General features: G+C 50.7%; 10 protein-coding genes across 10 annotated transcripts; 4 read left to right on the top strand and 6 right to left on the bottom strand.

Annotated features, from left to right (window-relative positions):
- Window positions 1–64: 64 nt before the first annotated feature.
- On the top strand, window positions 65–2,747 carry COCCADRAFT_37372 (uncharacterized protein; the record flags this gene model as incomplete). Its single annotated transcript, XM_007714769.1, has 7 exons — window positions 65–114; window positions 198–339; window positions 391–477; window positions 540–710; window positions 764–904; window positions 969–1,092; window positions 1,687–2,747. The coding sequence occupies 7 exons, from the start codon at window positions 65–67 to the stop codon at window positions 2,745–2,747; spliced, it is 1,776 nt and encodes a 591-aa protein (XP_007712959.1).
- A 161-nt stretch (window positions 2,748–2,908) lies between these two features.
- Window positions 2,909–4,174, bottom strand: COCCADRAFT_37371 (uncharacterized protein; the record flags this gene model as incomplete). The annotated part of the gene is made up of 1 exon (XM_007714768.1): window positions 2,909–4,174. The coding sequence occupies one exon, from the start codon at window positions 4,172–4,174 to the stop codon at window positions 2,909–2,911; it is 1,266 nt and encodes a 421-aa protein (XP_007712958.1).
- Window positions 4,175–4,489: 315 nt separating this feature from the next.
- Window positions 4,490–6,103, bottom strand: COCCADRAFT_97915 (uncharacterized protein; the record flags this gene model as incomplete). Its single annotated transcript, XM_007714767.1, has 2 exons — window positions 4,490–5,322; window positions 5,365–6,103. 2 exons carry the CDS (start codon window positions 6,101–6,103, stop codon window positions 4,490–4,492), a joined length of 1,572 nt encoding a protein of 523 aa, XP_007712957.1.
- Window positions 6,104–7,118: 1,015 nt separating this feature from the next.
- Window positions 7,119–8,264, top strand: COCCADRAFT_37369 (uncharacterized protein; the record flags this gene model as incomplete). Its single annotated transcript, XM_007714766.1, has 4 exons — window positions 7,119–7,547; window positions 7,646–7,889; window positions 7,942–8,097; window positions 8,152–8,264. 4 exons carry the CDS (start codon window positions 7,119–7,121, stop codon window positions 8,262–8,264), a joined length of 942 nt encoding a protein of 313 aa, XP_007712956.1.
- A 1,064-nt stretch (window positions 8,265–9,328) lies between these two features.
- COCCADRAFT_97870 (uncharacterized protein) lies at window positions 9,329–11,111 on the bottom strand (the record flags this gene model as incomplete). The annotated part of the gene is made up of 5 exons (XM_007714765.1): window positions 9,329–9,675; window positions 9,728–9,774; window positions 9,824–10,559; window positions 10,614–10,984; window positions 11,035–11,111. The coding sequence occupies 5 exons, from the start codon at window positions 11,109–11,111 to the stop codon at window positions 9,329–9,331; spliced, it is 1,578 nt and encodes a 525-aa protein (XP_007712955.1).
- Window positions 11,112–12,026: 915 nt separating this feature from the next.
- COCCADRAFT_97889 (carbohydrate-binding module family 35 protein) lies at window positions 12,027–13,735 on the top strand (the record flags this gene model as incomplete). The annotated part of the gene is made up of 2 exons (XM_007714764.1): window positions 12,027–12,483; window positions 12,537–13,735. 2 exons carry the CDS (start codon window positions 12,027–12,029, stop codon window positions 13,733–13,735), a joined length of 1,656 nt encoding a protein of 551 aa, XP_007712954.1.
- A 226-nt stretch (window positions 13,736–13,961) lies between these two features.
- COCCADRAFT_37366 (uncharacterized protein) lies at window positions 13,962–14,855 on the bottom strand (the record flags this gene model as incomplete). The annotated part of the gene is made up of 3 exons (XM_007714763.1): window positions 13,962–14,638; window positions 14,700–14,765; window positions 14,816–14,855. The coding sequence occupies 3 exons, from the start codon at window positions 14,853–14,855 to the stop codon at window positions 13,962–13,964; spliced, it is 783 nt and encodes a 260-aa protein (XP_007712953.1).
- A 797-nt stretch (window positions 14,856–15,652) lies between these two features.
- On the top strand, window positions 15,653–18,389 carry COCCADRAFT_5608 (glycoside hydrolase family 63 protein; the record flags this gene model as incomplete). The annotated part of the gene is made up of 5 exons (XM_007714736.1): window positions 15,653–15,851; window positions 15,901–16,362; window positions 16,456–16,589; window positions 16,640–16,685; window positions 16,744–18,389. 5 exons carry the CDS (start codon window positions 15,653–15,655, stop codon window positions 18,387–18,389), a joined length of 2,487 nt encoding a protein of 828 aa, XP_007712926.1.
- A 1,946-nt stretch (window positions 18,390–20,335) lies between these two features.
- Window positions 20,336–20,904, bottom strand: COCCADRAFT_26807 (uncharacterized protein; the record flags this gene model as incomplete). The annotated part of the gene is made up of 3 exons (XM_007714740.1): window positions 20,336–20,656; window positions 20,719–20,802; window positions 20,869–20,904. 3 exons carry the CDS (start codon window positions 20,902–20,904, stop codon window positions 20,336–20,338), a joined length of 441 nt encoding a protein of 146 aa, XP_007712930.1.
- Window positions 20,905–21,015: 111 nt separating this feature from the next.
- Window positions 21,016–21,354, bottom strand: COCCADRAFT_97828 (uncharacterized protein; the record flags this gene model as incomplete). The annotated part of the gene is made up of 1 exon (XM_007714762.1): window positions 21,016–21,354. A coding segment is annotated over one exon (339 nt), but the record flags the coding sequence as incomplete, so codon positions are not given.
- Between the last annotated feature and the right edge of the window lie 499 nt (window positions 21,355–21,853).

The raw sequence follows: 21,853 nt of genomic DNA, 5'->3' as shown, positions 1-21,853 counted from the left end.
CGAGACAATTAATTCATTTGCCAAATTCTAAAATAGAGCCAAGATTGCCACTTAGCAGCAAAACATGCCGTACGACCTCAAAAATCGGAATGTCCTTGTGACAGGCGGATCAGCGTGAGTGACAAGGAGGGATACTTTGATAGCAGATGGCTATACGGGCTTGGTTGTTTGGGAAATTATTGCTGACAATCGCCTAGCGGTCTGGGAGAACTGATCTGCAAGACTTTTGCAAAGGAAGGCGCCAACATTGCCGTTAACTATTTCAACCGCCTCGAACCTGCCCAGAAGGTACAGCAAGCATGTGAAGAGCTGGGAGTCAAAGCTGTAGTCATCAAGGCGGTAAGATTTGCCCTGCGTTTGGAAGTGTAAGCATGGGACTAAGGATCATAGGACATGACGTTGACGTCGGAAGCGAGACGAGTAGTTCAGGAGACGATTAAGCAGCTAGGCGGCCTTGATTTGATCATTTCAAACGCGGTATGCATGCTGTTGTGCAATGATGTGTTGCATCGACAGAATGCTAGCTGACGGAAATTCAGGGATGGACACGCTTCGCTGCGTGGGAGGATCTCGACTCCATGTCGGAAGAAGAGTGGGACAAGTGCTGGAATGCAAACGTCAAAGTTCCCAAGGCATTACTTTCCGAGGCCAGAGCCACATTTGATGCCAATCCTGATGGCGGGCACATGATTACGACGGGGAGTATTGCTGTATGTCGCTTGCGTACATGACTGGCTGGTGCATGGGTACTAACTCATGACAGGCTATCGGCCAGGGAGGGAGCAGTATGCCGTATTCCGTCACAAAAGCAGCGCAACTGCAATTAGTAAAGTGCCTTGCTGTGACTGTTGGACCCACGATACGCGTCAACACGGTTCTTCCTGGCTTGCTGTTGACTGAATGGGTACGAAGCACACGTCTCTTGTCGCACAACGACGGCCCACTGTCTAATGCTGACCAATTATTAGGGACTCAAGTACTCGGAAGAGCGCATCAAAACACTCAAGGCGACAGCAGCCCTGAAGCACGAGGCGTTCCTGGATGACTGCGTGGCTGCGTTTGTGATGCTGGCGAAGAATACCAGCATGACGGGCATGCGAATCCAGGTTGATGCTGGGCTCAACATTCAAGGTGCATGATGGCTTTGCGGTCCATTCGGAGCTGTATGTATATATGGATGGGTATGGATTAAATACATTGAACACATACATGGACATGTCATGTGACCCGAGTCATGGTAGCAGTAGCAGTAGCAGCAGCGTCGGTGGGGGAGGGCGGGAAAGCAAGACCTCGGCCGTGGGAGGGGCCCGTCGACCCCACGGTAATGCCACTGGGGGACGACTAGCACTAAGCCGGGCGGCCGGGTCCACGTCAATTCCCCGCGTCCAGGAGCTCCGCATGTCTGCGAATCTTACATGGTCTCTCAGTCATGATTCCAGAACTACCGTAGCCGCTTGCTTCGCCATGTCTCGCCCTCTCTCGCCAGTCGTCAACGCATGTCCGCGTCTGTCGCGACGCTGCATGCAATGCGGACAACCCGTCAACCGCTGCCCGCCTGCCCCACGGCGCTGGATGAGCGGCGTGCGAGATGCACCAATCAAGCGACCAAAGACGGCCATCTTCTTTCCTGGTACCATCCCATCGTCATGTCCCGTCCTCGCGGCACAGCCTACTGACTGAAGCCAGGTCAGGGAGTCCAGCGCGTGGGCATGTGCACGCCATGGCTAGAAGCCTTTCCCGGAACCGCGAAGCCCATTCTCGAGGAAATCGATGACATGCTCAAGCTTCCTCTTACAAAAGTCATAGAATCCGGCACTAATGCTGAGCTCACAAGGACCGAGAATGCGCAGCCTGCTATCATGGCCACGTCGATTCTGATCCTGCGCATACTGGAAAAGGAATTTGGTTTCAAGACGGGCGAGCGTGTCGACATCACCCTTGGCCATTCTCTAGGAGAGTTTGCTGCACTCGTCGCCGGCGGTTACCTCACCTTTGCCGATGCGCTGAAGATGGTACGGAGGCGAGCAGAGGTCATGGCCAAATGCAGCCAGGAGGCTGTAGCAGAAGAAGGCGGCGAGTTCGGCATGGTAGCTTTGGTCTGTGAATCGGAAGAGCACATGCAATCCCTCATCCAAGGTATACACGAGTTCCTCGCACTCGGCTCAAAGGCAGATTCCCACGACTCTCTTCCTGCCGTCCAGCAAGTCGCCATCGCCAACCTCAACTCCAAGAACCAGATCGTGCTCAGTGGAAGCATTACCCGCATAAACACACTGCTGACCAATCTCCGCCAATTCGGTGGTCATGATCCACGCCATGTCCGCCTCAAGTCCGACGCTCCCTTTCACAGCCCTCTCATGAAGCCTGCCCAAGAGACCATGAAGCAGATTTTGCACAGGGAGACCAAAGACGGGCGTGACATAGTGACATGGCCTGGCATATTGCCGTGCATATCCAATGTTTCGGGCAAGCCTTTCACCGACAAGGACCAGCTCAAGGACCTACTCGCGCGCAGTTGTGTCGAAACAGTGCAATGGTGGAAGAGCATAAAGTATCTCCATGAACAAGAGAAAATCATGCGCTATGTGGGTATCGGGCCAGGTAAAGTCGGCAGGAATCTGGTAGGCAAAGAAGTGGGAATGAAGGGGTCTGTCAAGGGAGGTGGCGTCTGGGGCATCACTAGCCCCAAAGAGATGGAAGAGGTTATGCAGGCCTTGGATGAGACGGAGAATGCCGAGGCAGAGTGAGTTGTTCTGGATAGAACTCGCCTGTTTCCTCTTTTTTTTTCTTGTTTTGCGTGCGGAGGACATTATACCCCAAACACAGCCTAATTCTTTTGCTTCGCAGGTTTTAAAACCATTTTATGTAATACAAGAAAGACAATTGTAGATAGACATGCTTTTACATCTCACCTATCCCCATCACACCAGTCCTCCTTCCAAATCCAAAAGTAGCCCCCAAAACTATCAAACTCATCCAACTCAGCAGACTCATGTCCCCACGTCCCCGCAATACCAAATGGTGTCATACAGCCCATCCACGACCACGTCCACGCATTCACAATATACCGCTTCACCAGCTCCACCTGCCCATTCTTCTTGACGCGGCCCTGAAGCGAAAACTCACCATGAGCATCTACACCCCTCGTTTCGCGATCAATCACAGAAGCCACATCCGGCGCACCCTCTGGCGCCCGCGCCACGATATTGATATCGCGCATGGGCGGATCAAACGAGCGCACATGCGCCGAGTCCCTCTGCTCAGAATAATAGCCTGTCCATTTCCCCCCCAGAAAGCCCGGCGTTACCATTTTCTGCACGTAGCATTCGGCAAACGAAGGGCTGGACGAAGGGTCTTGCGGGAACAAGGGTGGGATTTGCATCAGCTCTCTAAAACATATACTTGATACCGCGGGGAGCTGGCGGCGCAACTGCTCAGGAAAGAGGCGGTAGACGGCTAGTTCTAGTAGGAAAGTGGGCAAGAGTGCGGCGGCTTCGTCGAGGTGGAAGTCTTGTTTAAAGCTGCCGTAGCTGCGGACGCGGTTGCGGAGGTGAGTGATTGAATCTGCATGCGAAGTTTGGGATCTGCCAGGGTTTGCTTTGAAGTGCCTGTCTAGCGGTTTCTTGACCTGGGTTTCGGCGCTGATGCAGTAGCGGAGTTGGTGGAGCAACGTGCAGGTAATCACAAAGTTTGTAGCAATAAGATCGTTTTCCGGGAATTTGTACGTGAGCAGGTCGTCGTAGATGATGACAAAGGATTCGGGTTTTAGGGAGGACATGGCGCAGTGTCCCAGGGCTGTCATGTGGGGGACCCAGTCGAGGACGTCGTATCTCCTAGTGTTCTTTGGGACTTTGAAGACCCAGGCGTCGGACTTTTTGGTCGAGGATTTGATGCATTTTTCGGCTGCGAAGGCGAGGCGGATGGTCTCGGGCAGTGAGGCTGAGGTTAGAAGGGGATCGTCGTCTTCGAATAGTATTAGGCCATCGTAGAGTCCCCATTTGGAGAGGGAAGAGTAGTTCAAATCACGTTTGGCAATTTGCTGGAAGACCAGACGGTCGTTACATGCTTTGCGTAGCTGGTGGTTGACACGAAGTAGGTTAAGGGCTGAGGAGCAGGGTAGTGAAGAAGCAATTTGCTGCAAGAGCTCAGTGGGGAGAGAAAGTAATCCAGGCATTTTATAGGCACAAAGGGAGCGGATGCTTATCTCGGGTAGTGCAAGGGGTGATGAGGTTTAGCTGAGTGTCATGCCACCAGGTCAATGGTGGGATGCTGGCTCACGTGACGATAACGATAAGAACGCCACAGGTTCGAACAAGTGAGAGTATTTGCTTTTTCATTAGCTCTCAAAACTGCCACGATAATACTTGTAAGCCCCTGGTACCATTCTCCAAGGACTTTAGTCGGTGTTTTCATGTTCTGCAACCCACATTGTTTGGGCTCAGATCAGTGATTCTGCAATCTGACTCAGCCCCTGAGATCTCCTAGTGATCTACCGGCATTCGAATGAAGTCGGCCCGTCTGGATTACCATCGACGTATACCAGGTGTTTCGGCCACAAGCAGAGATTCGCCTTTCGTCCCTTTGATGTCTCTGCCGCAAGCGTTTCCGGAGCCACGCCATTCTCCACCCATTCAATGAGCGCCTTCAACCCTTCTCCGGGATACCATCCGAGTCCACCACCACAGTGATTTATACCCGGCGCCTCAAAGAACCGATAATAGTCACTCGCTTTTGGGTCGCGCTCATAAACCTCCTTGACGTAATGTGTTGTGGTATCGGGCGAAACATACTGGTCAGCAAGCCCCTGCCAATTAATTAGCTTACCACCTGCTTTGCGGAAGCCGTCGAGATTCGTATCCGAGGTTCCTATTATCGAGTCGTAGAGGTTGACGGATTGGTGAAAGAGCTCCTCGAAGTAGGTCTTGTTGATTTGTGCGGTGTCGAATTTGCGATCAAGAGTAAGGAAGTCTCTAATCCAGATTTCGGGTAAGAAGAAAGGGACACCAACACATGCGCCATTTTCACATGTCGTATTAGCGAGGCCGCTGAAGGGAGCACCAATGTTGTCTGGATACCAAAGGAAGTCGCCGTCGGAGGTGGTTGCACCCTGCCAGATAAGACGAGCTACTGTAGCTACGGTCTCTGTGATTATCGTGCTCTTGTTTGACGATGGGCAAATGTATTCCTTTCCTGTGACAGTTGCTGGGTCAAAAGAACACTCTTTGGGAAGAGAGATGATACCATCTTCGAGGCCGTCGAGATCATCACAGGCTTGAATAGCAGCTGCATTAATGGCCTCCAGCTCACATGGGGTAGGGAAGCCTGAGACGTATCAGCGAGGATATTCTATTCTTTCGACGGGACACATACCGTTCTCGTTCATGACAACCTGTGGCCAAAAGAGCTGCAGCATCAACTGACTCCAGTAGATTGCTGGCGCAGCCGCGAGAATCCCGTCGTATTGATCCGGATATCTCTGCGCCATCATGTGTCCTTGTCTTCCACCAGTGGAACAACCATTCCAGTAACTGTAGCTTGGTGCTTTACCATAGTACTTTTCGGTGACGGCTTTCCCAAGTGTCGCAGCATCATTCAATGTAATTGAAGAGAAATCTTGTAGCAGAATCCAGTTGATGTTTCCAGGACTCACTAGCGACCACTCGGTGTCTCCACCAGTATGTCCGCCGTCAGTTGCGACAACAGCGAAGCCCTCACTCGCCGCCCAAGGGAGCGTAGTGTTAGTGTCTGGTTCTGTAGACCACCCGCTCCCTCCTGCGCCGAGAAAGCGTCCAGTCCACTTCTCGGGAGTGGGTAGCCATACTGAAGTGTTGATGGTATCGTTGTAGCCAGGGTGGGTGTAGGTGATAGTTACTTCGCAGGCGTCCAGATCTGTCACATTAACCGAGTAATGATTCGCCTCTGCGGGAGCTTCGAATGAAAGGCCTGTATGGAGTTGTGTGACGATATTGAGAATCTTTCCATTTGAGAGCTTCACATCTTGAAAAGTAGATGCTTCACAGTTTGCTTCGCAGATAGCTGACTCGACAAAGAGAGCCAGTACAGCCAGTAGTGAAGCGAGATGCCTTCTGCGTACAAGAGCCATTGTTGAATAACAGATCTTCCGAAGAGAGCGACAGAACGAGCTTAGAATCGGCGATGGTGCTTCAATTGTAGATTCTCCAGCTTACTTATACTGCCATTTGTCTGCAAAGTACAACTGGCTAGGACATGCCAATCAGATACCTATCCGACTTTCTTTGATTGCAATTAGTACCGACGTTTAACGAACTGGAAGCCTTAAATTTTAGATATTTCCTGATCGAGCTATCCATTTTCCGGTATCAAGGTAGCCGTTGCGCCAAAGTGGAGTCTTTTTGCATTACCGAGGAGGCTTGCTGCTTCCAAGGCGGCATCATGCTTACTCAACCGGTATGTGGGCAGGCTAACCCGTTTCGCAACCTATCAGAGGCGGTTTGGCGAGATATGAGGCTTTTCTGTAACAGTTGAGTAATCCCTTCTCTTCATGCTGGAATTTTCGTGTCGTCTTCCTCGGTTTTGTATACTAGTTGATAACACTCACTGGGTGCTCGGATAAGGTCACCATCTTCCTTCCGCTTCATCCTCTATCTTTTACAGACAATATTGATGTCGTCAATTTTGGCTCAGCATGACCATAACGGCATTGAGCTATCATTCCAGGCTGCACGTATGCGTCTCTTATTTGATGAAAATCAAAGCGACAAGTACCATGACTTGACCTTCTTTGAGGGCTGCAAACACGATGCGTACGTTCTTTGTATCAGACCTGTTTATTTCAGTTTCCATATTTGATGCCAACAATAAGAGATTGCCTATACTCACACGATCAAAGATACTGCCGTATTCTAAGTAGAGTGAGAGTGTATCGGAGCCGGCAATGATAGATGTCTGTAACCCCACAACATCATGTGGGGCTACGGTTACCCCGAGACCACCCCCGCACATCCGACACCTATGTTCGGAAGAGTACCGTGCCACACTTGGAATTCAAATAACAGCAGTTCAGTTAGCAATTGGAATTTACATTAAGACACAAAACTTGCAAAGTATAAAATATTCACTACAAACCAAAACCAACAATGGATCCCGCAGAATTCGGCATCAGTACACTTCCTCTACAACATGTCCCCTACGGGCCCATCCTCCCCGAAGCCCTCCAAGGCTCCAACTCTGGAAAAATCGCCCTCGTAACAGGTGCAGGGCGGGGCATTGGCGCCGCCATTTCGGAATCCCTAGCAAAATCTGGTGCTAGTGTCGCCCTCCTGGATATCAACGTCAACAAGCTAGACCAAACCAAGAAGACGTGTTTATCCTTTGGCGTCAAGGTAGAAGCATTCGGATGCGATGTGCGGGATCAAGAGCGATTGACAGAAGTTCTGGCGCAGGTGACGAAACAACTGGGGCCAATTGATGTACTGGTGAATAATGCGGGGATATTTGATCAACGGCCCTTGATTATGAGTACGTTTGAGGATTTCTGGAAGCAGATTGAGGTTAATTTCAAGGCTGTAAGTTTCACTTGTTTCTTTCTCTTTTTTGTTCGTATTATCTGTTTGGACGAGAGGGAAACAAGAAGGAAGACTTGGACTAATTGGATTATTACTAGCCTTTGATGCTCATCCACGCTCTTCTACCGCAAATGCGCGACCGTGGACATGGCTGCATCATCAATATCGCATCGCGATCTGGAACCGTAGATGTGCCCATGACACTTGGATACGTGGCTTCCAAAGCAGCGCTCATCCGCGCAACGCATACGCTGCAGAAAGAGATGGAGCTGGAAAGATTGGATCCTGCAATTCATATATATGCGCTTCATCCAGGTGGTGTACGAGGCAACATGGGTGGAGGTAAGTTGACATGCTTTCGTCTCAAGGCTCTCAGAATGCTAACACAAAGAAGCTGGTATTGCAGAAGATGTGAAGAAGAAGTATGATAGGAATGTCACGGATGAAGAGTTTTTCAAGCACCTTTTCAAGGATGACCCGTCGCTTTGCGGACAAACGTGTGCGTGGCTGGCAAGCGGCCAAGGAAAGGAACTCCGGGGACTGTTTTTGGGTAATCACTCCTATCCTTTCGCCGTCAAAAGTGTAAAAGGCTGACGTTGTCTAGATTGCCGACAGGACGTTGCGAAGTTACTCAGCATTGGACGTGAGACGTTGATGAAAGAGAAACGGAACACATTGACTGTCAATTTCATCGATGGTTATTGCAACGAACCATAGCGGTTGGACCAAACAATCCATGCCAAGTAATTCTCAAATTGAATTTTTGATACTTTAACATCAAAAAACACAAAGAGAACACCATAAAATGAAATGAAACCTCTGCTTTTCTATTCCCAATTCGTGCCAAAAGTTTCTTGTTGACAACCTCGCTCACTTTTGTTCACAAACCGAGTACTCAAAGCAGCTTATTTTTAGCATCATACTAAATCAAATGCATGAAACCAAGTACATACGTCATTTCGAGAGAAAGTACCGAGCTGCAGTACCGCAACGGCCGGCAGTTAAGATTAAGCCGACAAAAAGCTTTTTACAAGTAAGCGTTGGTATCAGCTATGCTGGGGTACATCGTTCAGCGCACAGACTATAAGGAGAGGCTTTCCCGCACGAATGTATCAGGCTTACTCCGAGATACTGGAAAGGGAGAGATAACATCGCCTACGTCTCGTTTGCGCAAAGGGAGCGAATTTGTTCATTGGGTTTTCATAAATGGGTCATAAGATCTCCAAGCCTGATCGCTCTATTTTTGATTGATCTTTTGCCTTCCTCTTAGAGATCATATACCTATCTAGTTTCCCTTCCGCATTCTTTTCCCCTCACCATGCAGCGCTACGCTCGAAGCGGGATAGCTTCCGCAATTATTCATACACAGAATTGGTGCAAAATCTACAAGTGCATAATCACGCCACTGATTGGCGGGTGATTATCCGCAATTTGTCCACTTAAGCAATACAGTAGGTGCTTATTCGCTTCTTGTATCGTGTATATTAGTTGTACGAGGAAGCATTGTGTACTAAGGCTTGTTTCGAAGACTTATACCCCTGCAGCTGACTTACCCCTACTCCTTTGAGCCTGTAGTTTACACCTGACTCGTAACCCGAGTGCCTCCAAATTAACAAACCTGCCCGATCAATCGAAACGACTAGGGAACGAAATGAGGATATGCTGGTTGAAAGTCCCACAGGCGTTAGAACCGTTTCGCTTAACGTTGGGGAACGTGTCCCGCTCTACTGGAACCGAAGTCTAGGCGTGCCCAATGCCGGGATACTCACGATCCAGCTACTTCAAACAGTCTCCCTCTTCTCCACGTACTCCGCACTCATTTCCTTGTTCTCTTCGGAGATTTTCGTTTGTTCATGCGTGGCAATCCGTTCATCGGCCTCGATAAACTCGATAGGGCGATGTAGTTGGACAGCAAGCTTATTGCGATGAACAAAGATACCGGGCTTCGTTTCAAAGAAGCGGTCGATGTCTTCCAAGGTCCGATTAGCCGTCTCTGGGTATAGAAAGTATGTGGTCGGAATGAAAGAGAAGCAGATGATGGCCCAAATGATCCAGAACTTGTACCCAAGGTTCTGGATGCCTGGAAGAGTAGCTTGCACGACGCCGTAGTTGCAGATCCAGTTAGTGGCTTTTGTTTGTTAGCTATTCGTTTACAGGTCAGCCGGGAAGCTCAAACATACCCATGGCGAGCGATGCGCCTTTTGTTCGCATTTCGAGCGCATTGATCCTATGGGCTATGTCAGCTGACGTTCTTGACAGTATGCGACAGAACTTACTCCGTAGGGTACAGCCACGGAACACCTAGAACACCCATACCGAAGCTAGCGAAGAATACGAAGAAGAATGAAACAGCGACTATTCCAAGCTTGTACTTGTCGCCACCAGCTTCCGTCTGTCCCTGAGATGCCGCTATGACAATCCAGCAGATGGAGCATGCGCCCGCGGAAACCATCATGACCTTCCGGCGCCCGTACCGCTCAATGACAAAGTATGCCAAACAAGCGAAGATTAGGTAATCCACCGAACCTGCTGCAGCCAGGATACGCGATAGTAGTTCTGAGATGCCTAGAGCGTTGATGAAAATGTAACTCATGTAGTACGAAGTTACGTTGATTCCGCTAATTTGATTCATTGCTTGCATGTACGCCCCCAAAAGCATGCGTCGCAACACACCACTCGGGCCTTTTCCAGTGAGCAGCTGCACCCAGGTATATGTGTTCATGTGCTCGCGATCCAGAATGTCTTTGATAATGTTGTACTGGGTAATAACAGAAGCTGACTCCGGTGTGGCTCCATGGCCCTCAAGCGCCGCAAGAACTTCTAGTGCTTCTTGATGCTTGCCTTTTCGGATGAGGAGACGCGGCGAGTCTGGTAGAAAAGGACACATGACAAAGATACAGAGGGTGAAGAAGAGTTGAAAAGCAAGTGGGAAGCGCCATGCAATGTCGCGGGGCGCAAAAGAGAAGCCGAGAGTGAGCCAATTTGAAATACTAAATCCGGTGATGCAGTTGGCTACACACATAGTCAGTCAGTTTACGTGATATCTGAGAGAACTCAGAAACATACCCATCTGAATGATGACGAGCTTTCCTCGACTGTTCATCTTACTCGTTTCAGCTTGCCATACACCAGCGGTCGAAGTATTCATTCCGGTGCCAAGTCCGGCAACGATACGACCAACCATCATGCTCGCGACAGTCCAGCTACATGTTTGAATAATCGCTCCGATTCCTATAATCGCCGAACCAAGCAAGATCTGTCGTGGCCGGCCGAGAATGTCGCCTGTCCATACAGTGCTCATTGCACCAATGAAGCACCCGATATTATAGATGGACGTCATAGTCCCCTGCATGTCCGCGGACGGATGGCCGAAGGTTTGAAGGAAGTTCTCTGAAATGATGACATTACCAAAGACCCCTTGATCGTACCCGTAAAATCTAATTAAAATGAGCAACCAAGTACGAGGTGATCTGTAAGTTTAGCTTACACTAGCACTGTACTGGCAGCGATTGAGATCCATACAGTTAATCGCTCACCCGAGCCTCCTAGGTATTTGCGTGCCATGACTGCCGGTTACGACGCTACTCAGCAGCTACCTGTAATTGCTGAGATAGACTAGATAGGTTTGTGGACAAAATGGGCACAGAATCAGTCGTATTCATCCGGTGTCGATAAATGCCCCGCTCCACTGACTCTGTACGAAGTGCTAGCACAGTACGACGAGCTGGCGGCGACGTGCACAACTTTATAAACGCGCCAAGAACAGAGTCTCGGAATATGCTCCGCTTATCATTATCCCTTGAAGGAAAGCTTGTGGAGTCTGTAGAGCATCCGATTGCTTCAAACTCCACACTCTTCCCCAGAACCAAAGCGTGAACCCCATGCTCTAGCGAATAATGACCCACTTTGTGCATGTGCACGGCCCATACAGTGTCGATCACGGCGTTTAGGCCGACGGAGATACGGGAAACCATATGCACAAGAGTCAACGATGACGATGTAGTCGTGGTAAGGTTGTATGTGCGGGACTGTTCGATTGCGGCATACCGAGTTGAGTAAAGCGAGGCAGAGAAACAGACATGGATGACGGCAGGTTTGACGAGACGCGGGGTAATCAAGGCAGTAGGCCGAGTGTGGAGTTTGCCCTTGCTAAGCTTCTTCTTAACCGTCACTAGCCTCCGCAGTTATGGGGCTCTGAGGATCCCCCAAATTATTCCGCGGAAAAAAGATGTTGCGCTGTCACTCTGTTTGGCCATCCTCTCCCTGCACAATTAGAGCACAAGGCGCAAGGACTGCCTGACCGAGCAGTCGTCCCGATGTGCAGCCGGTGTCATGCGTCAGCCACCGGTAAATCATCGCTAGTCAGTGTGTTGTTTCAATGATGAAATTGAAGGAAGATATAGTATAAATAGTAGAGAATGGTCATGAAGACGACATGCTACCTCCCAACCAGCACGCTCACTCACTACAGTCTTCACCATGATTTGGACCAATTCATTTCTTCTCTCCCTCGCGGGTGCTTCCCATGTGGCAGCCCAGTCGTTTCAGCAGACACCAGTCATGGGCTGGAACTCATACAACCAAATGTCATGCAGTCCCAACGCCCAGAAAATCACCACGACCATCAACGCTCTTGCCAGCCGTGGATTTGTTGCTGCGGGTTACAAGTATTTCCAGATTGATTGCGGATGGGCTTCAAGGGACGGACAACGAAACTCTACCAACGGCGCCTTGAAAGTGGACTTGAAAGCCTTCCCTAACGGACTCCAGCCACTCGCCGACCTAACAAGATCCAAGGGAATGAAGTGGACCATGTACTCAGACGCAGGTGTGAGGATGTGTGACCCTCAGTCACCAAGTCCAGTCTTGGGCTCTCTGGGCCATGAGGCTGCGGATGCCGCTTTTTTCAAGTCGCTTGGTACTGAATACGTCAAATGTATGTGTTTCCAAAACACCTACAGAAGCAACAGAAAGCTGACAGTCACGTAGACGACAACTGCTATGCAGATGGACCTAACGCTAGCCAAAATGCCCCAAAGAATGCCAGGACCGACTTTGTTACTCGAATGGGCGCCATGTGGAAGGAGCTGCAGAAGGTTGGCGTTCCCGGAATGTTGATCTGCCAATGGGGTGTCCCCTACTCTACCTCCGCTGGTCTAGAGGGACCTGATACGTGGACCAAGGGCATTTCTACCTCTTTCCGTCTGTCAGACGACATTACTTCGGGCTGGGCGTCAATGTTCCGCATCTACAACCAAGCTGTCCATATCGCCAAATCTGGCAACGTAGGCCCAGGACACATTGCCGATGCCGATTTACTCGAGGTTGGCAATTCCGCCATGTCTTTCGACGAACAAGCCACACATTTCGCTGCTTGGGCTATGCTCAAGTCTGCGCTGATGATCTCAACTGATGTTGCGGCATTGTCGAACGAATTGGTCACTGTCCTCCAGAACAAGGATCTCATTGCCATCAACCAGGATTCGGCTGTCAAGCCAGTTACCCTCCGCCAACGATGGAGCGGCGATCGTGATCTATGGGCAGGAGATCTCGCAAACGGAGATATGGCCGTCTTGGCTGTGGATCTCAGCAACACTGGCCGCACCCTCACCATTCAGCTGGCCGACCTGGGAATTGCCTCTGCGACCATCAAGGACATCTGGGCTGGTACCACCACCACCGGCTCATCCTTCTCAAAGCAAATCAAAGCTCACGGCTCTGTCCCACTCCGCCTATCCAACATCCAACGCTCAACAGCCGCCAAGCCACAGTACAACTACGTCTCCGTATCCACCGGCTCTCTCTCCTCGGGCGCAAACACCTCGCCTTGCTCGGGCTGCACGTCCTCCAACAAGGTCGGCAACATTGGCGGCTCAAACGGCGGCCGCGTCACCCTCTCCAACATCCGCACTTCAAAGGCCACCCAAACCGTGCGCTTCGACTACATCAACGGAAACGTCGACTACATGGGCGGAACCAACGAGCGCGTTGCATCAATCAGTGTCAACGGCGGTGCCGCAAAGACTGTTAGCTTCCCCCTCACAGGCTACAACTGGAGCAAAGATGTTAGCAAGGATTATGCCGTTGAACTCTCGGGATTCAGCACTACTGGTCCCAACACGATTACCATCTCAGGAGCTGGAAGCTCGCCTGGACCTGACTTTGACAGGATTGGTGTCGTTGCTTAAGCTGCGCTAGTCACCTGAGAGTGGATGTATATAGGGTTTTTGGCTGCAGTTGGCGGCACATCTCGAGGTTTTTTCTACACAGTATATATTTTTTTTCCTTCGTACATATGACATTCATCACTACCGCTCCTTGTAGCTCCATAGCTCGCATGTGAAATGAACAAAACGTATTCTCTTTGCAATACCAGAAAAACGATCAACATACCTTCAAACCCAAAAATACTAGTTATACAAACTTCGCCATCTCAGGCTTCGTCTCTCTCTCCTCTCCGTCCCCTACCCCCTGCTGCTCAGGCGCCCACGCCGGATCCTCTCGACTCGTAATAACCTCATGCACACTTAGTCTCTTTTCCACAACCTCCCTCCCATTAACAAGATCATTCTCATCCGCCCTCCTTGCCGCCTCCACCTCATCCCTCGCAATCCCCGCCTTAACATGACGATGAATAAGCCGCTTACGCGCGACTTCGAAGTCCACGTCGACAAACCACAACTCATCCATGAGCTGCGCGGCATCGCGCCAAGGCGAACTGTCTAGCGTACAGTAGTTGCCTTCGAAGACGACGATGCGGACAGAGGGCGCAATGGCAATGTCGTTCTCAACAGGGTCTTTTCGCGCGTGGTCGAAGCTCGGGGCGTATATCGTTGCCGTCTCGGGACAGATGGGCTCACGTAGCTTCTTCACAAGCGTGAAGAAAGAGTCGCCGTCGAAAGTAAAGGCTGCACCGCGCCGGGCGTGGGCGCTGTGCGGGTCGGGCATTGCGTCGAGCTGGAGGCGGGAGAGGTGGAAGCCGTCCATTGGGATGAAGGCGGAGATGGGGTTGCTATTTGCGGTGCCTGGAGATTGCTGTACGTGTTTCTCGTTGAGTTTGGTGGATACCATGGTTGCTAATGTGGTCTTTCCTGGTTTTCCTTCTTGTTAGATTGGGAGAGGGCGGTTTGGGGTGCGTGTGCAGCAACGTACCGGATCCGGGGATTCCTGAGATGGCGATCATTAGGCGTTTGGATGCTGGGATGTCTTGGTACTTCTCTGGATAGATGTCAGTATGCAACCTAGAATTCAAGGCTGGTATCAAATACCCCAGATCTTCTTTACCAAACGCTCTACTTGCTCGTTCATGTTGCCAATGTATAGTACGTTGTGTATACTAGTGTTTGGTTAATGGTGTACAATATAAATAGTTCTCCAAAATCTTTGTTCGCTGCAATCCTAGGGTCGATCAGAATCATGAACCTATCAATGCGGGAAGTCGGCGCTTTTCATCTTGTGCATTGCATACGTGCCAACATGCAGATTGTGGGGGTCTCGGCATAGTGGTGGATCTATGTCGGATCTGCTGACGTCGCGCGGGGGGAAGAGCGGCTGTTTACCGCGGCGAGACTCTACCCCAGCTCTAGACATTGCATCATCACGACAGACCAACACATGCTTTATAGGCACGTATGGCGTGGAACAAAAAGAACTTGCTCGTGTGAGTGGTCGATGGGTGGCTATCGGAGATGCGGAACATGGCGATCATAGGCGGATAATCATTGAATTCGCTGCTTTTGTATGGTCGAATATCCTCCCACGGCAATCCCTAAGATCCGGAATTGGTGAGCAAAGCGTATTATGTCTCTTATCGTGTGCAATTGATTTGCGACCAAAGTTGATTCCTGGCGAAGGATGCGTTCGACTTAGCAATGGCGTCACTCCTGCTCCACAAGAGGGTGCTTTGGCCAATTATCAAAGACGTGGCTTGAGGACAGGTGTGGCTGGGCATTCACATCCGCAAAAGCCATTGTAGAGCAGCCACCGGTGCCTAGAGACGCGGGAAGAAGATGACCTGAACTATTGTACTATTGCAATTCGGCCGCTACGCTTACAGTTATTTGGCCGAACGCGTTAGTTCGCGTTGAAACGCGTCAATCTACACCATGCTTCCCTGGGCTCTCCTTGCCCTCGTCCTGGCTAGCGTTTCACCAACATCCGCTGTCGATGAGAACCCCTCTACGAATACTCAGTCGCTTCTATGGGGCCCCTACCGGCCGAATATCTATCTAGGGCTCCGTCCCCGGGTACCCAAAAGTGTCATTGCGGGTTTAATGTGGGCGAGACTAGAGGACGTTGGAACGAGTAAGTTGAGGTTAGCATCGGTCAATTGCAATGCTGACAAGTTGTGCAGCACTGCGACATAATGTAAACCAAAGCGAAGACATAGCACGATATGGCTGGACTGCATACAACACACGAGAGGGTGGCCAGCAAGTCATAGAAGACGTTGGTAACAAGGTCAACATCACGACAGAGTTCATAAAGTATTCAGAGGGGCAGCACCAGGGAAACTGGGGCTTGAGAATTAAGGGAAAACCAAGATTCGATGCGCCTCCTGAATTAAAGACAGCCGTCATCTTCTACCTGGGTATGGAAGAGAAAGAAGCCTGTGCCCATTGCAGGTTAGATGCTCGCCAACAGCTCGGAGAGGGCGAAGACACATCTGTCCATGCTGTGAACATGAACCTTGTTCACCCAAAACTGGGCGCCTCTGGAATACACATTCTCGTTCCTAATAGCAGCGATGGACACCGTGAGATAGCATTCGTCAAGTCGCTGAATGTGACAGAGGACCGATTGTGGCAGGCCAAATGTACGTACTCGAGATACCAGACTTTCTTCTACCTATTGCCATGACCCACTATCTTGGTGTGAACGGCCGGCTGATCATTCTGCCCGCAAGAAGCCACTTTCTTGGATACCCTGAAAGACCAAACAAAGGACCGAAAGGAACCTGGACCAACCGATATTGTGATTCGGAATGCCCCAGGCGCAGGCAATATGCATTTCGTGCAGATGGTTCTTCATGGAGAGTTTGAGGTAAGTCATTTCTACGGCACAAAGCTATGAGTTACACTAAACTCTTGCAGTTTGATATTCTTTACTCCACCGAAACAGCGAAACGTGCTATGACCTGTGAGTTTGGTCTTATATGCTGGGCATCGCCGTTCACCGCAAAACTAATACTTCCCAGCTGCGAGTCTCACCACAGACCTAGAGAAAGCCATGCAAACGTTTGGCAAGAACTTTCTTTCAGTCTTCAATCCAACGCCACCGTTCAAGACCTTTGAGCATCTAAGTTTCTCCAAAAGTGTCTTCTCCGACCTACTGGGCGGCCTTGGATATTTCACTGGTAGCTCCAAAGTTGTCACAGCGAAAAAGGCCATCTATGCAGAGACTACGGCCAACTTCTGGGAAAAGTCTGCAGATGCAAACAAACACACAACGCCAGAGACAAAAGGTCCATACGAGCTTCTCACGCATACGCCATCCCGTGCAGCATTCCCACGAGGCTCTCTATTTGACGAAGGCTTCCATCTCCTTTTGGTCCTGGAATGGGATGCAGACCTTGCGCTGGAGGTGATGCGTGACTGGCTCTTCCTAATGGACGATGACGGCTGGATCGCACGAGAGCAAATCCTAGGCTTCGAAGCCGAAGCCTCTACGCCCCCAGAGTCCATCAATCAATTCCCGCACATTGCCAGTCCCCCAACAATGTACCTCGTCATTTCGAAATTCGTAAAGATGCTCAGGGGCACAATCAAGTACCACGGCCGCAACTCAGTCTACCTCTCCTCACCCGAAACCGGCAAAGCCCTCGTGATAAAAATGCAACCCCTCCTCAAACGCCACTACGAATGGTTCCGAAAATCGCAGTCAGGAGACGTAGAAGCGCACTCCATCCCCTCGGCCAACCTAAACGAAGGCTACCGCTGGCGCGCCCGAACCCCAGGCAAAAACACCGCCAGCGGTCTATCCGACTACCCACGCGCCGAACCCCCAGACCTCACCGAACTGCACCTCGACGCCCTCTGCTGGGTCGGCGTAATGGGCCGCACCCTCGAGCAAATCGCCTTCTTCACCGAAAACGCCCACGACGCATTCACATACCAAAAGCACGTACGCAGCATAAAACGCAACATCGACATCCTCCACTGGGACCCTTCCACCTCCCTCTACTGCGACTCCATTGTCCAAAACGGCCAACACAGCTTCACCTGCCACAAAGGCTACATCTCCCTCTTCCCCCTCCTAACCGGCCTTCTCGACCCCTCGCACCCGCATCTCCCCGCCGTCCTCGATTTAGTGCGCGACCCAACGCATCTATGGAGCCAGCAGGGGATCCGTAGCCTCAGCCCGCAGGACCCGCAGTATGGCGCCGAAGAAAACTACGCCCGCTCTTCTATCTGGGTGAATTTTAATTACCTACTCTTAGACCAGTTGCTCCGGCTTGCGCAGACCAAAGGTCCGGAGCAGGGGAGAGCGCATGAGAGTTATATTTTACTGCGTAAGAATGTAGTCAAGATTGTGTTTAAGCAGTGGCGTGAAACGCGGTTTGTATACGAACAGTACGATTCTGCGAGTGGGAAGGGGGTGCGTGCGAAGGGGTTCACGGGCTGGACGGCGCTCGTAGTGCTGGTTATGAGCATGCCGGATTTGGAGTCGCAGCAGGGGGTTGGCGGGCAGGTTAAGGGGTATGTGGAGGAGGTTAGGAAGCAGGCGGTGGGACATCCGAGGGTGGATGCTGGGGGTGTGGTGTTGGTTGTAGGGGTATTGGTGTTTGTTTATGTGACTAGGCGGCGGTTTGCGGGGACGTTGAGGGGTTTGAGAAGGAATTGAGGGAGGTAAGGGGCTGGAGGAGGGTGGTGGTGGATGGTTGGGTTGGGGTATTAGAGGTTCTGGTTTTTTGTGACTTGGGATTTATTGCTAAGCAGGAAACTAGAATAGGAATTTCGGCCTTTTTTTTGCGCGTTACACTTATTTGAGTACTTAAGCATGTGGTAATGTGCCGCACGAATTTCGCTCGTGACAATTGATCGTTAAGTCGGTTTCATTTTTTTTTACTTTCTAGTAACTAAAGATAACTTTCCATATTGATCCTCTGCATGAACTAGGCTTCCATTCGCATCGATCTTACTCAGCCGTCCGCAAAATTCATATCTGTGCGAGAATGCATCGCTCTGGAATGGCCATCACGTTTGCTCACAGCTGTATATGCCTTCCTGTCCCCGTGAACCCCCGCAAACTTGAAACTGTGATTATCCTGGTGTTGCCACTGAGTCCAGGGCTCAATCAAATTCCCACCTTTCCCTCACAGATAAACAACATTCTCAAATCTTGCGCTCAACAACCACGCGTCTACTCTTTGTGTGATCATCGCTGACGCAGTCAAGATCACACCATGTAACAACTTGGCCCGATCCCACCAGCCGGACTGCCAGCTTTTCCGCTTCCTCCTGCGACTTTTCATTCTGACTTCCCTTCTGCGTCACAAACGAGACCATGGCTTCGATGACGACTCTCCGAAACTTGCCATTCCAATATGGCGTCTAGGATTCCAACAAAGCTTCTTCTCGTTGTTTGTATGTCCAGCAATCCCAGTAGAGCTCCAGACACAGATCGGTTGCCTGCGCCTGCGCCTGCTTGAGAAGGCATAGGAAGTCACGTTCCCTATAATGGAAGTCGTTGTCAATCGTGCCTAATCTGTACAGCCAGTGGAAGTCCGTGATACCGTGCGTATGGCAGAGGCGAATATCACGGACAGCTTTTTTGAAAAAAAAAATGAGTGGGTTGGGCACTACTTTCCTTGTTTCGTCCAGCCTTGAAGTCGTGCCAGATGGCTTGAGAGTATGCATTCTTCCAATGAATTCTAGGGCTTCGTACAACATCTATTTGCAAGTTAACATCCATAATGGAAAGCCTCTGGTATTTTTTGAGTAACTTTCGTATCTCTCCTTTAGTAAGTGAGATGGGACACAAAGGCAGACACAAGATTTGCAAAAGAACTCCATCGCACGGCTCTTCTTGAAGATGAATGTGTAGATCTGATCGCGGATCTCCTGGGGTAAATTGAGGAAAATGTTCTGGGGCTGATCAGGTATGGAAGCGGCGGCGATCCTAGCGTCTTCGGCCAGCCGTCTACGCTTCATAGCGCGGGTGGTGATCATGTTGGCTGTTGAGAAGAGGTTGTGGTGGAGGTGGCTTGAAGCGAGAAAGGATTGGAGTGAACTTTTGACACCTTGAAATACTCCAGATTGATTGGAACAACCATGGCAGCAAGCGACGGCAAACACATCTACTGGGGGAACGGTAGTCATGAAAGAGCTACCTGTGCAGGTGCCAAGACGATACGCACTAGATAAATGAGACGTGTCTGTAATCATATTGCTATGATATCTTCTACTCTGACAGGCGTACACACCCAAAGCCATATCGTGAAGCTTAGAAAACTTCAAAAATCCACCTGGAACAAGCTCCAGGATCACCCCTTATTCATCCACCAATGGTCAAATGTACTGCTACATAAGAAGTGAAAGTTGCTTCCATGCGCCAGAGTTTGTTACTTGTAGAAACTGTTGGCCGTCGGGCGCTGTGGTTCCGAAAACAAAAGCCTCGGCTGACATGGAAGGCTGTCGCAAACTCCGTGTCCAATTCCACAAAAAAGAGAATAGACCAGGTCATTTGAGGGTGCGTAAAGATACATTTTGGGCACCGTCATCCAAAGTTGCGCCAAATGAGTGCAAAGGAATGGGAGCGCGCACGGTTCTGACGTTGCGAGAGCCCAATTATGCCTTGACAGGGCCACCCTGTGCGTCCTGGGAAATATCGTTCTCAAACTCCGAAGCCGAGGTTTCCCGGTTCAAGCTCGTCTCGCGGTGCAAGAATGTGTGTTCCTTGACGGGGCTGCTAGCCAAATCACCCTGCGAGGCAGCAGCGCTGTTGCCATTGCTGTTGACGGAGCCATTTTGCCCAATGGGTGTGGAGGGGGCGATGTGTGGGATCTTTTCGGGATTAGGATGCTCGCGACCGACTTGTGTGACACCGACGTCACCAGCCTTTCCGGCTTTGGAGAGGGCGTAGTCGCCACTGTCAAAGTACTTGCGCTCCTGTGGATATTTGTTAGACAAATGATTGGAGATTGGCATGTCTATGCAGGAAAGTAACGCACCTTGAGCTTGTTCTGGAGAAGGTCCTTCTTGTTGGGCAGCTTGCCGTACAGACGGAAGAGCTTGGCCTCCTGCTCTGACAGTTTCTATTCCTGTAGTGTTAGTCGTGGCCGTTTGCGAAAAAGAGGTATGCAAGGATTGGTATGACGTACGCTGACATCGACCTTGTTCTGCTGGTGCGGGTTCATGGTGGCGGTATTGAGAGTTGTATTGTTGTGGTGGTGTGAATTGTAGGCGATGATGTTGTCGGGAGGGGTAACTGCTTGGGAGAGATGCAGACAGAGGATGATACGAGCTCTTTATGGCGCCACAGCAAGGGGTGGGCAGGCGCAAGTTATTTTATAGCACAGTCGGGAACGTGTTGGGTTGGGTTGGGTTGGGTTGGCCAATTTGGGCGAGTACTGTCGAGGACGATGTGACAGGGACAGGGCGAAGGAAGTCTGGTGTGATTGCACGCCCTGACGATTGGGTGTCGAGACGAAGCTCGGACTTGGCTCGTTCGTGCTCCTGCTGCTGCTGCTGCCCACGGCCTGACAACGCACAACGGTCAGCGAGCTATGACTCGTCTGGTCTAGATTTATGGCTGCTGCAACGGCAGTGCCTGGAAGATGGATGTGGTGGTGTTGGTGGTGGTGGAGATGGGAATGCCCCTCTATCCAGTATGCGATAAGCCTTAGTCGCCCGAGGTGCCGAATGCGGGACGGTGCGCGTAGTCAATCGAGCAAAGAGACGACGAGCAGTAGACAGTGTGGCAAGAGAAGGATGTAATGCAAGTCACAGAGCAAGACAAAAAGGGCAGAACAGACGCGATTTATGGACAAAGGCGGGTGGTGGGCGTTGCGGTAGATGCGTGGGTTTAACGTTGGAGAGGCCAACCCGAGGAGGGGTAGATGCAGCAGATATGTATGTGTAGGCGTAGGCAATGCAGTGGGCCGGGTCCAGCGATTTCCAAGGGGCCTGGCTGGATATGACGGGTTAATTGATGCAGTAGACACAAAGCAATTCAGGGAAAAGAAGCCGTTGCCGCGAAGCCATGGTGCTTGGTCACTTAGTTACCCTCTGCCCTAGCCCACCAACCCTCTTGCGGCGTGCGGGTTCGAGGCACACGACGGATTGCCCCAGCCCTTACCACACTGA

This window comes from Bipolaris zeicola (genome assembly GCF_000523435.1).
Source record: "Bipolaris zeicola 26-R-13 unplaced genomic scaffold scaffold_88, whole genome shotgun sequence".
Taxonomy (NCBI): Eukaryota; Fungi; Ascomycota; class Dothideomycetes; order Pleosporales; family Pleosporaceae; genus Bipolaris; species Bipolaris zeicola.
This window is presented reverse-complemented; position numbering and strand designations above follow the sequence as displayed.